The sequence below is a fragment of the Phyllostomus hastatus genome, unplaced genomic scaffold, assembly GCF_019186645.2.
Source record: "Phyllostomus hastatus isolate PE091 unplaced genomic scaffold, TTU_PhHast_1.1 phas_scaffold_1066, whole genome shotgun sequence".
NCBI classification, from domain to species: Eukaryota; Metazoa; Chordata; class Mammalia; order Chiroptera; family Phyllostomidae; genus Phyllostomus; species Phyllostomus hastatus.
Window position 1 is genome coordinate 2,081,234 of NW_025334004.1, and position 13,635 is coordinate 2,094,868.

Below are 13,635 nucleotides of genomic sequence, written 5' to 3' on the forward strand. Positions count from 1 at the left end.
TTAACCTCTTCAACTTGGTGTATTACCTATGTCACAGGAATGATAATACCTACCCTACTGAATTTTAATAAGAATTAAATGTTTAAAGTTAAATTGTGTTTAAAGTTTTTAGAACATAGCATAAAGTGTTTAGTAAATGTTAGCTACATTTTATTCTTATTTGAAACCTTTACAAATTTTGCCACATAACAGACAAAAATCAAAATATCTTGCTTTGTTTTAATTTGCTTTTTTCTGATCACTAAAGATGGTGACCATACATATTTAGGTGGTACATTTACAAACCATATTATTTTTCTGTGAATTGACCGCTCATGTCCTTTGCTGTTTTGTTCACTGATTTGTGAGTCTCCATATCATTGATTTGAAAGTACTCTCTGTGCATTACAGATAGTAATTCTCTGTATTTATGTAAACAGCAATCACTTTCTTCCAGTCTGTGGCTTCTTTTTAACTTTGTTTTGCTACTACAGATGTTTGCAACTGTTACACAGTCAAATCTGGTAGTCTGTTTTTATTTATGGCTCTTAATATGCTTGGTTAGGAAGACAACCTGCATCACAAGATTATAAAAATACTCTTCCATAGTTTATTCTGGTAGTTATACAATGATTTTAGAGATTATTTCTTTAATCTACTTAGACTTTTGGTATACATTGTGAGATGGTGTGCCAAGTGTATCTTTGTCGCAAATTGCCTAAGATATTCCTGTGATTTGAAATACTACCTATTGGCAAATTGCAATATACGGTAATCAAAACAATGGGTCTAAACTTTTTTATTCCATTAATCTATTTGTCTATTCCTGTGCCCATTTTAATTAACTTCTGATTAGGCTGGTTTCAATAATTCTACACTTTCAATATATTGTGGCATTTATTGTACATTTTTCCTCCCAGATAAACTTTAGAATCAACTTTTCAAATTTCAAAATAATTTCATTAGAATTTAAATCAGTATTGTAATAGAATAACTTGGGAAGAACTAACATATTTATGATTGGACTTCCATATCCAGGCTTTCATGTCCTTTAGTAAAATTTTATCATTTTCTTCATATATATTTTGGATATTTTTCATTAAATTTATTATTTATGTTTTGTTTATACTGTTCAGATTTCTCATTGCATTTATCATTCCTGTTTAAATAAGGAATATTAAATTTTTAACTATTCTTTTGTTGTATTCTTTTATTAATCCTAATGGTTTGTAGAATTGGTTTACTTTTTTAAGATTTTGTTTATTTTTTAGAGAGGGGAAAAGGGAGAGAGAAAGAGGGAAAGAAACATTAATATGTGGTTGCCTCTCACGCACCCCATAATGGGGACCTGGTCTGCAATCCAGGCACGTGCCCTGACTGGGAATTGAACTTGCAATCCTTTGCTTCACAGTCCAGCACTCAATACACTGAACCACACCAGCCAGGGCCGGTTTACTTGTTTTTCATGAAAAATGCATGATTGCAGTGTTTGACAAGCGTAATATTTGCTTCATATTTGACAGATGTTCTTTAACAACTTAGGAATGTTTTATCTTATTTTTAACTTACTAAGGGTATTTTTTTAAAGCAATAGTGGGTGTTGAATTTTATTAAGTGCCACTTTTACATTTACTGGGTGACCATATATGTCTTCTTCCATATCATGAATAAATTAAACTAAACTAATGGTATCACTAAGGTTGAATAATCTTTGTATTCTTGTATTAAGCCCATAATGTTTATTGTAGATGAGTATTTTGCTACTTTGCTATATACAGGTCATAGCTATAGTTACATGTGATAATGGTCAATAGATTAATGTCTGTGATATATTTGTCTGGCCTTGTATCAGACATATGATAAACAAGCCTGTAGATAGTTTCATAAGCTTCCTGTTTTTTCTATACTTTAAAAAGTTTTACATAACCAAAGAAATATTTGTTTCTTAAATGATTTGTACAACTTGCCTAATAAAACCATCTGGAGCTTGTGTTATTTGAGAGGAGAGCATTGAATTTTTCAATGTAGTTTATTATTCAAATTTTTAACTTACCATTGAGGTAATTTTGAGAATTCATACCTTTTAGATAATTGTATACTGCATCTATATTTTTCAATTTATTTATAAAAACATGTCTTTCTATCAAAGTGTCCAGTCTGTGCTTATATTCATTTATCCCTCATTTGAAAAATAGGTTTTCTCCTTTATACCATGTCAAGAGTGCCAGAGGTATACTAAGTTGCCAATCTCTTTTCAATCATCTTACATTTATTTATGAAGTCTACAGATTTTTCTTTTACTAATTTTATCTTTGATTTATTCTAATTTCATTAGTCTATTTTGTTCTTAGCTTCTTTGATGTAATGCTTAGTTATATTATTTTCAGCATTTTTTTGTTTTCTAATAAATAATAGTTTTCTCATAAAAGAACCTTGGTCACTTATCATTTTTTATATAGCTTGTTTTCATTAACATTTATTAATGTAATTTAACTTATTTTTTTAATTATTAGAGGAGTGGTATATTTTTAAAAGCTGAAAGTTGCCAAATAATCAAGAATGAGAAATATAATTTGTTATATCACCCAGATATAACTAGTTAGCCTTTTATACTCAGTCTTTATGAATATAAAAATTAACACAAAACAGACTATGTATTTTCTCTTATAGCATTCTTTTCTACTTGATTTTATTTCATGAATTATCTAAACCATTATATATTCTACTATAACATCAATTTTATTAGCTGCACTGTACCACTTCTTACTCAAATATTTCTTCAGCATTGAATATTTACGTTGTGTCTACTTTTCATTATAACACTAAGATGCTCCATGAGACACAGACACAAACAGACTGAGGGTCTTAGGGATATTTCTGGTCAAAAAAATGAAAACATAAATAACTAGATCAATTATTAAAGTCATATGAAAGAGGTTAAGATAATGCATTCAAAACTACATTTCTCTTCATCTCAGACATTGCAAGAAGTGAGAATAGCCATTCAGAGAACCACAGGTGATGGCTAAGGTGAGTCAACCACAGAAACAGATAAAGTACAAAAAGGGAGTATTCATTGAGCACTTTCTGTATGCCAAGCACCATGTTAGGTGCTCTTATGTCCAATATCCATTATCTGATTTATTAAATCCTTTGTTTTAAAAAAATCAAGTTAGGTATTAGTGTTCCTATTCTTTTCTTAGAAAACAGGGTCTCAGAAAACAGGATAGAAAAAGTTCAAACCCTGGTAGCAGAACTGAAATTTAAATGTAAGCCTGTCCTTCCCTAAAACTGTGTAATCTTCTAAAGTAAGATAAATATATCTACTATGGACAACTTTAATTTCTTTATTTTGCGCCTTAACTAGGCCCAATTGACCAGAGCCAAATTAATGCACGATTCATCACTAGTGCTTTAGTAACATGAAAGGGATTCTGATTAATTATTTTTTTGTTGTTGATGATATATATATTGCTTTGAAACAAATAATCCACACATTGGGACTTTTTGTGATGTTTTTATGGCTATATTTTGGAAATTTATGTATGCACATATTCTATTAATTTTGTTATGGTTCATGATGTATGGTCAAATAAAAATTATCACAATAATTCATTTCCAAAATAAGCCTAAGACCAATCACAAACATTTTTCCAAGGAGAATAATTGGGCTATTTCATATTTCTTCATCAAGTAATGCAAAGTAATACTTAGCACCATTAGGCAAATGCATTTGGTTATAAATCCTTCATAAACCATTTCAATACAATCTGGAACTCCTTTCATATAAAATGTCCAGGAGGTTCTAGAAGGCTGAAATTGATAATAAAACCACTTGTTGGTTTATGCATGTCTCATGAAAGTTATGCTACATCATTCGACGTCAGTGCACCGTAACACATTGGGAAAAACTGGCTTTGGTTTGGCGAGGTCCCAATGGCAGGGGAAAATCGTCAGTTCACAGTGTATACGGGGCGCATTGCTAGTACAAGCAGTAAAGTCTCCCGCTCAATTACAAAAGAACACCTCTCCTCTGCTTATGGAGTCAGAAACAGTCTTTCTTCTCATTCAGTTTCCCTATCTATGCTCTTCAGGAAAAAATAAAAGATCAACTGAAATTAATAATATAGAAACTATGATGTTAACAAGACAACTTCATTTCCTAACTCTAAGTTGTATAGTGTAGTACCTGGTATGCCATGGGTATTAAATTAATATTTGTTGACATTTTGGTTAAAGTTAAGAATAATTACTTCATTTAATTTTTAACCACTAAAACCTCTCATTTAATTTTGTCTTTGTCTTTCAGCTTCTTTGTGTTCTCCTCTGCCTGTCATTCATGACTACCATTTCTGCTTTGGCTTTTCCAACCCATTCTTTCTTCACTCTTTAAGTGTGTTTTTGTACCATGTACTTCTCTTAGCTTTGTCTCATGTCTTGCCCACTTTATTGTGTTGAAATATGTTAACAAATTTGTTTTCCCACTTATTTTTGTTTCCCTATCTGCCAACTTAGGTCCCACTAGGACATAAAAATCTGCCAGTGTTGTCATACCTTCAAGCAAATCTAAATAACAAATAGTCACTTAAAATCCTCTGTTTCTCTCCCACAACTTGGTTCTCTATGTGGGACCAATTGTTATGGACAAATAAATGCTCTTCCTCCTCAGAGACCAGGGTTATAATTAAAGAGCAGCATGCAGTCTCCTCCCTGAGGGTCTAGATTTGGAAATGTCAGATTTAAAAGCCACCCATCTGTTTCTCTCTTCCAGCTTCCTTCTTATCTGTTTCCCTGACACCTTCCCTGATCCAGGACCCACTAGTACCTGAGGGCCACTGCAGTCAAAGGTCAGAAACAGTAGCTCTGACCTTGCCCAACAGTGAACTCTGGAAATTTCTATCAAGCAGTCTCATCCAAGTGATGAGGTGAACTGTTTACCCACTCCACCTGTGATTTCAGGAAGGCAGAAATCACCAACTCTCAATCACTTCTATGTCCTTCTTCCTCTTGACCAAATAGGCACTGAAGTTGCAACTCTAAAACCAGAAAGCCACTAAGAAGAAAAGTAAATGCAAATGTCAACACTATTTTTCAACCCCTTTGCATTCTAAAAATCTTACACTCCTGTCTCTCACACAGATGTGACAAACACATTCATAAGCACAGAGAAGCCACTCAAGTCACTTTCTCACATAAACCAAGTTCATTCCAGGATAGAACTTTCAGGAAGTGACTGAAACAAGAATACTAAGTATTAGGAGACTGGATGCAGATTCATTTTACTGTACTTTCTAAAATGCTGATCCAAAGTCTTCCATTTCTTCCACAAATATTTATTGAGCACTTAACATATGTCAGACTAAGCCTTCTAAGCAAACGGACCAGTATAGTAAGTCCTCACTTAACACTGTGTGAAGGTTCTTGGAAACTGACTTTAATCAAAATGACTTATAATGGCATCAATTTTACCATGGGTTAATTGATACAAACAAGAGTTAAGTTCCTACAGCATATTTCTGTTTGCAAAAAATATCACCAAACTTCTAAACAAAGACCCCAAACCCTTCTAAAATAAATGTAAGTTACACATACATTTAAGAAGTAAATACAAAGTAAGAGAATTCTTTTCTAACTCACTATTCCAGTTCAGGGTCTTGGGCTCCAGAACCCACCCAGCAGCTTAGGGCTCAAGCATGGGATGCTGTCACCTCCAGTGGGCCCTTTCTGGAGTCACTTTGCTGTTCCTCCACCCTGCTTTCCCCTCCAACCTGAGTTTTAACTATCACAGTAGTAAGTCACGTTGACATGCTTGCTGTGTGCTAGCCCTAAGCTTAACCCTTCATGGGGGTTTTCTCATTTGATCTTCACAGCAGCATTGTTCACAGCCTGCTTGTTACCCCAATTCACAAATGAGGAAACTGATACTTATGTGGGGGTTGGGGGTACCCATGATTCTTTCCTATAATACTGCCTGTAACCTTTCTCCCTCCAACTTTCATTCCTTTGCCCCTTTCTTCTCTTAGCCACTCTCATCTACATAACAGTACTGTTCCAGCAACCTGTGGGATTTCTTACTGCAGAAACTCTGAATCGAGAAGCTCAAGTGCTTAGTGATTGTACTGCCTCTCCCTATATACTGAGAAATCTTCCAAAGCCCATTCGACATATTTACTCATGTAATACAATGACCCTGAGAGAAATACTATTACCTCCTCAGCAGGAGATAGACACCAAGAGGTAAAGGAACTTCCCCAGAACACAGAGTAAGAGTCAGAATGAGGATGTGAACCCAAAATGTCCAGCTCTGGGACCTGCATTCCTATTCAGGCTTCATCTTACATGACTTAGCAGGATTAGCACAATTGATCCCTCAGCTGTTCTCAAAATCCTTTCCTCAGTTGGTTTCCAATCCATCTTACCTGGTTCTTGTCCTACTTTTCTGACTGCCCCATCCCATTCTCCTTTGCTAGTTTCTCCTTGTCTCCCTGACTTCCGAAAGTCAGAGTGCCCTAGAGATCAATCTTTGGACATGTTTTCTATACTCAGTCCCTAGATGACCTCATCCAATTTTACAGCTTAAATAGCTCTATGTAAATAGCTTACCAATCAATATGTCCTGTCTGGAACTCTCTGGTAAAACTCAGACTCATATATCTAACTGTCCACTCAACCTCTCTCCTATTGACTATCTATGGCGTCTCAAAACCAACATGCCAACGGCTGAGCTCCTGCTCTTCTTCCACAAACTTGCTACTCCCTAACTCAGTTAATGACAAGTCTGTTCTTCCAGTAGCTCAGGCCAGAGCCCTGGATGTCATTCTTTTTTTTTTTATTTTAATCATTGTTCAAATACAGTTTTCTCCTTTTTACTTCCAATCCAGTCCCCCCTCCCATGGATGTCATTCTTAACTCATCATTTTTTCTCTTACAACATACTCAATTCACCTGTAAAATATAGCCAAGATTGGACAACTTTTCATCACCCCCTCACTATCACCACTCTAGTCCGAGTGGCTATTACCTCTTGCCTAGATGTTGCAGTGGCTTTTCATTGGTCTCCCCTCGACTTCTCGTAACTCCCCTCAACTCCCCTCAACTCCCCTGCCAACTTGAGTGAAGGGAATGAGGCACCACCTTAAATGCAAAATTTAAGAAACATCAAAACTCTGTAATCATGAAAAATGGTATTTTAATGTAATATTTTTTAAAACCTCATCATTTAAGATATCAAGATTTTAAATAAAAACTAGACCAGGCCCTGTCTTTGCATTACTCACCTCCTTTCTTCAAATACTCCCAGTCCCAATCCCACTTGACTTGCTTCAAGTGTGCTCAACAGTTACAGTAATTGTTAAAATTTAAGTAAAATCTTGTTAATCCTCTGGTTTCACATCTCAGAGCAAAAGCCAAAGCCCTTTTCACAAACTACAAGATCCTACGTGACCTGGTCGACCATTATCTCCCTCACCCCAACTCCCATTTCTCTCCTCATTCACTCAGCTCAACCTCTCCACACGGGCCACCTCACTATTCCATCAACAAGCTTGCACCTTAGGGCCCCTACACTGGTCATGCCTTCTTCCTAGAATCCTCTCCCTCAAACACACCCCTCGCTTCATCCAGTTCTCCACACAAATTCACTGTGTAGACCACACTACCTAAAATTTCATCCCCCCACACAATTTATTTCACTTCATATTCCTCTTCCATTCTTAATTTTTTTCTCCCCAGAAATTATCATAAGCACTCTGTATATATTACTAATGTGTTTTATTGTTTTACCCACTATATAACTCCATAAAATAATTCAAAGCTGAGATTTTGGGAAGAGAAGGGGTTGTTTTGTTCTCTTTATATCTCCATGTTTCAAAAAATTTGTGAATGATAGTAAGCACTCAGTAGATATTATAGTGCTTGAATGAAGATTGATAAGTGCACATGAGTGCTTTCCTTTAGCTCCAATAGTCTTGATGCCAGCTATGGATAGACTTTGAATTCTATTACCTCAATAAATTACATCAGGGACTATGCTTTCAAAATGCAGTTGCCTAAGATCTGAAGAATTCACAGGATGCTAACTTAGATAATGTATTGCAAAACCTTTATTTCAAATTGACCAATTTTTGAAACAAAAGTTTGACTTGCTTAAAAAATATTTATCTGGGATTCAAGTTCATGCCTTAGATTATCAAAGTGGGGAGATCAAGTTGCTTTTGAGAAATAAACATTGAATAACAAGTTTCTCTTATGGCAAATCCTGAATTTTATTTCCATGTTCTGATTTCTAATGATATTATATTAAGATGTTATACAGATTTTCTTAATTTCACAGTGAAGCTGTGTATAATCAAAAGATCTTTCTGTTGTAAAATATCTTTGATTCTCTTTACTAATTATTAACCAAAACTAAAGATAGGTTTTGTAAATAAAACTTGTTTCACCATGAACTGTTATCTTTTGATAGAAAAGATGAAGTTCAGCAAAGAGCAAATCTTCAGGTTGGCCAAAAGACCACAGACTTTGCCTGCAAACACCTGTAGGACACTTGTGGCTAACATCACAGACTCCACGTCCAGTCATGGCCTCCTGGCTCATGCAGGTTAAATTCGGCGCTGTGGCAGAGTTTGAGAGTGTCCTGATGAAAAGACAATTAATTTAGTAACATCTGTGAACAGGGCAAAAGTTAGATTTTGTCTTAAAGTCTAATTTTCTTTGTAAATCTTCAAAATGCCTTTTGTAGTTTTATGTTTTTAAAATGATTTATATATACTTTTATAGATGTTTCTATGACTGTATTCACCAGCAGGTTAGGATTATAAAGTGAAAACAGGCCTTGTTTCCATCTCCCCACCTTGTAGTGTTGAGAGAAAGAGCATTTACACTATAAATGTGTCAATAAGGTACAAGTTCCACCCTGGATTTTGACACATATATCAGATCACCACTATCATAAAGACGCTTTTTAATTTCTTAGCCAAAACATGAAGTTAGGATTTTTGTTTTCTTTTTAAATCACTGCCTTTGGAAAAGTACAGACACAGAAACTGGTATGTTAACTGGGTTAGCTTATGCCCATAAAACACACTGCCCTAAAGCTGGGCGGGGGATGGAGCTGACATACCGACAGCACTAACTAACTACTCCCAGAGAGAAAGAATGAGTGACAACTGAATTGATCTGGGTCAGAAGTGAGCAAGAATTATTAGAAAGGTCAAGGGCAAGAATGGGCATGCTTAATATGAAGAGCATAAAACTGTTCTGTCCCTATAACAGCTAACTGGTATTATCTTTCTGGAATCTCATTATTTTAGTTTTTAAAATTATATTGAAAATATTACTTTGTAAATGATGTTTGCCTATTAGTTTGGGAACTTTTTAATTCTATTATTTTAATAATACTTTGAAGCTATGTTTTACTGAAATAACCACCTCACCGTCTTCATTTTATTTGGTCACCCAAATTTTGGCCCAGTGTCCTATATTATTAATTCATTCTGAATCTTTAAATGACAATGAAAATCAGTACAGGAAATCTCAATACACAGGACAGAAAAGTTTTTAAAGGGCCTATCATCAAATGCGTTAGATTTGCATTTGATTCATAAAACACGTTTCCTCAGTCTTGGCTGGCAGAGCTCATGAAGCACAGTGAAAACCAGCACAGAACCTTCGTTGCACCATCACACTCAAACCCAGGAGTACACTCCCACCATGCACACAGGAGACTGCAGAGCCACACTCCACCATAGCCTCGCTCCACCATAGCCTAGGACATTCAGCATGGCCATTGCCTTTCCCTGGGAACCTGTGCATTTGAACAATCATCACATTTGGAATGGGTTTCAAATCATGTTCCCAAATAGAATGCATAAACAATAAAATGCGGAAATTGCATATTCATATCAACATATGTAAACATAGACATATATAAACTTTCATAATTTCTTAGATTTTTACAAAGGGCCTCATGTCCTCTATTGAGTCCTCTGTGTGGTATGTGAGCCAGATGTTAGTAAGCCCTTCCAACACCACTCACAAGGATCCACTGTTCTTGTTTTGTTAAAACCCAGGTGACATTTTTATTACATCAGGTAGTTTGTGTGATGACCCCTGTATATCTGCCACCAGCACACTGTTTTAGAAATTTATCTTTGGTTAACACAGAACAGGTAACTGAAGCTAAAACTCTCAGGATTTTGGTAGCTTGTACTAGTTGATTTAGTAACAGTGCCCTCTTCCCACATCTGCAAGGACCACTCTGCATATTCTTCTAATTGACAAGAGCTAATTTGTGTTTAAGCATTTGGTAACATTCTGAGATCACTGGATTGAGAATTATTGACCTGCATTCTAACTGAAAATGAAATATTACTCATTTTTGACTTCTAAATTTCAACTGAAATCAAACATTTTTAAAAAGTCTTCCTTAATAAGGATATTTAACTGGCCTAGTTTGTGTGTGGCTGTTAGTTGCTTTAACCTTGATGACTCCATTTGCAGAGAATGTTCCTAAAGATGTCCCTCATGAAAAGGACAAGTTTGGACTTGGCAACAGCAATTTACTTAATTTATCTTAAATTTGGTTTCAGTGAGCAACCCTAATTAACCTGATTTTTTGCTGATAATCACTCTCAATGGAATCAAATCACAAATCCGGGGATGGATTGAGCGGCAGCCAGAAGGAAGCAGCCCTTCGCGCACTGGTCCAGCGCACAGGATATAGCTTGGTCCAGGTAGGCACTTCTTATGACATGTGCTGAGACCCACAGAACTCAGTGCTGAGACACTGAGTTCCCAGTGAGACTATTAGTGGTCTTAAGATGCAAAATGGGAATGGTCAGTCATATAACTCTTCAGGTGGGTGTTCCTTTCCAATGGGGGAGGAAGTTGCATCATTTCAGTTGTGCATGCGCCCCTGCTGGTGACGTTCTTTCTACTCTTGGTTATCAACTCAACTTTAACTTGTCATTTGCAAATGAAATCAGTGTCCACAGTCACAGAGACTATCACAGTTTTTAAAGGCAATGTTAATACATGGAAAGACAGCTGGAATTTATGATCCAAAGATGTTGGTGAAGTAGAACCAAGCCATCGTTTCAAGAATCATCAGAGAACAAACTGTCCAGGCACGAGCTTTGGTTTCCAAAGAGATCATGGCAGATGTAGGAGGACTGCTGAGATCCAAGGATCTCACCATCTAACTATTCCAGTTATTTCTCATAACATCGACTCAATAGTTTAGGATAAGGCAATACTTTTTCTATTATGTTCACCGCTTTTTAAAACAATCCTAAATTGTCTATTCACAGATGTTAGTTGTTAAGAATCATCTGCATTATTATTGTCTTTATAATAACTTCCTTTACAGAGCTTTTCACATATTAAAAAGCAAACTACTATCAGACATACAAATAATCTTATTTGAAAAAAATAACATTGCTCTTATTTCAGTAAGACTAAGTATTATAATTCTCAGCAATTTGATTGTCCTGCCCCCACATAGTTTTCCAACTTAACCAAATCTCTGTGTTGTTGTGAATACCAATGTCATATGGGGATAACAATAAAATAGGCAGCAGTGTCCCTTTATCCCATGGTCCTCCGTCAGATTGTTGCAAAATGTACTACATTTAGTTTTCAACTAACGTCATAAGTCATGGCGTGCCTTTGCAGAGACAATGCTCAGCATTGTTTCTAATTCCTCATCCTAATGAGAAGCTTTTAGTTATACTTCAAGATTTCAGAAAATATTATTTCATTATAGAGTTTTCAAAGTTTCATTTATGTCAAGGGCAAGGGAGGTACTAATAGATTACTAGTTTTTTTAACAGTTAATAAAAGTTAAATTATTCTAGAAGTTTTTATCTCCAAATTTAGTGTACTTCAAAATTAATGAATGAAAATTTTTGTGCAGCCTTCTACCACATAAAGTGGAATTTTATAATTCATAGAAATTTGACCAGGTACAGTTGAATAGTAGGAACTTTTTCCTTTTATATTCAATACTTCCATAGATGTTATAATATTGAGTATTATTTTTAAGTCAGTATATTTAAAAAAGGTCTCTGTATTTGAAACATTCATGCAAAGATGATGGTATTAGAAAGCATTTAAACCCTTTTGAAATGTAATTTGTCGATATTTATAAGAACACTCCCCTTCTGTGAACAAATCTCTGATGTTCCAAAATATAATGATAGAAATACATGTAAACCTGTCTAGTATGGTGTTATTTATAATACTTCAATCTATCAAACCTAAATGTATAGAAGCAAGGAGATTATTAAGTTATGAAAATACATTCAAGAAACATAATTTTATAAGAAATAATCCTAAAACAATATAAATTGTCTGTTTAATTTTATTCTGGGCTTCGGGGCTTCCTTTTCCCCCAGATAAAACTCAGGGGAAGTGTGATGACTTTTCTGATAACCTTCAGGTAATAAAAAAAAGATCTCCACTTTTTTTTAGTCCAGTATAGTAAAAACGACTTCAAAGTTACAGCTTATTTCCCCTTTCCCAACTATGTCAAGGCAGAGTGCGATTTCTTTTCCATTTTCCTCCTTTATACTTTCAGAAGCATAGTTTCTACGCCAGTTCACTAACTGTAATTCCTGACTCAGAGCTAGAGCTAGAGCAGAAAACAGGAGTGAGAGCAAAGGAAAAAAGACAAGGGAGTTCTTACTTGACTGATATTGGCCTTAGGCTCTCTGAGCCTGGCAGGTATGTAATGCTCATGGGATACATTGTAGGACCATCAGAGCCATCCTTAATTCCATGGCTGGGGATCTCTCACCTGGCTACACTCTCCTCTGGCTGGCCACTCTCCTGAGCCTGGGCCTCCTTGTGCAGAGATTTTTAAACTCAAAGCAGCTCTCTTGGAAAAGGTGAAACATAACCCCAGATTCCAACACATGGTCAAACTCTGTTCCTCTGGAAACACTCACGTACTCTCTGACCCCAGCAAACTCTGGAAGCACAGGTGACACAAAGAAACCAGCTCCCCTGCTCACCAAAATCAAAGCAGCAGGCCAATCTGCTGCTCACAGGCAGGATCCCAGCAATGAATTAGACTCCTCAGCCTAGGGTGTTCCCTAATGCAGAGAACACCTATGAAGCTCCCTGAGTGCTTTCCTACAGCCCCTCTCCCCTGCCTTAGGTAAATTGAGAAGCACCTTGCAATTCCTTCCATTAAGGGGTAAGTAGGAGTCACAACACACCAGATGGTGGTCTCCAAATATCTTTGAATAAATTCCTAAAGCTCCTTTCACACTCTTCAATCTCATGTCTAAACTGCAGTGTAGAAGAGGGGTGGGGTGTTCGGTTAAGAATCTAAAACAGTTAAACAATTTTCTCTACCTCTTTGTCCTGCTTGGTGGTCCAGTGACTTGGTTTCCTATTCAAACCAGAGGCCAGAGGAGACCCACTCTATCTTAAAATCCTGTTACAAATGAAATTGTATTCCGTCTTGAAATGATCATTTAAAATATTCTGCAGGACAGAAAATTGTAATGTTATTATCACAGCTATGTAAGAAACTTGTAAATAACAATATTTTTAAAAGAGACTCAAGCAACAAAGGAGATCATTTTACAAACCTAATGTTAGGTTTTAAGGACATTTGCATCATAAAGGAAAAGAGCAAGAGGGCTATGT

The 13,635-nt window shown here is 35.8% G+C and overlaps 1 protein-coding gene across 3 annotated transcripts in view; it reads left to right on the forward strand.

Annotated features, from left to right (window-relative positions):
• A1CF (APOBEC1 complementation factor) overlaps nt 1-13,635 on the forward strand; it is an 83,465-nt gene that overhangs the window by 17,510 nt on the left and 52,320 nt on the right. For 2 of the 3 annotated variants that reach the window (XM_045854292.1, XM_045854293.1), the window contains exon 2: nt 10,569-10,712. The exons of the other annotated variant lie outside the window; for it this stretch is intronic. In XM_045854292.1, the coding sequence (XP_045710248.1) occupies nt 10,614-10,712 (99 nt within the window). In that variant the 5' untranslated portion in view covers nt 10,569-10,613. The remainder of the gene's footprint in view (nt 1-10,568; nt 10,713-13,635) is intronic. 3 annotated transcript variants of the gene reach the window in all.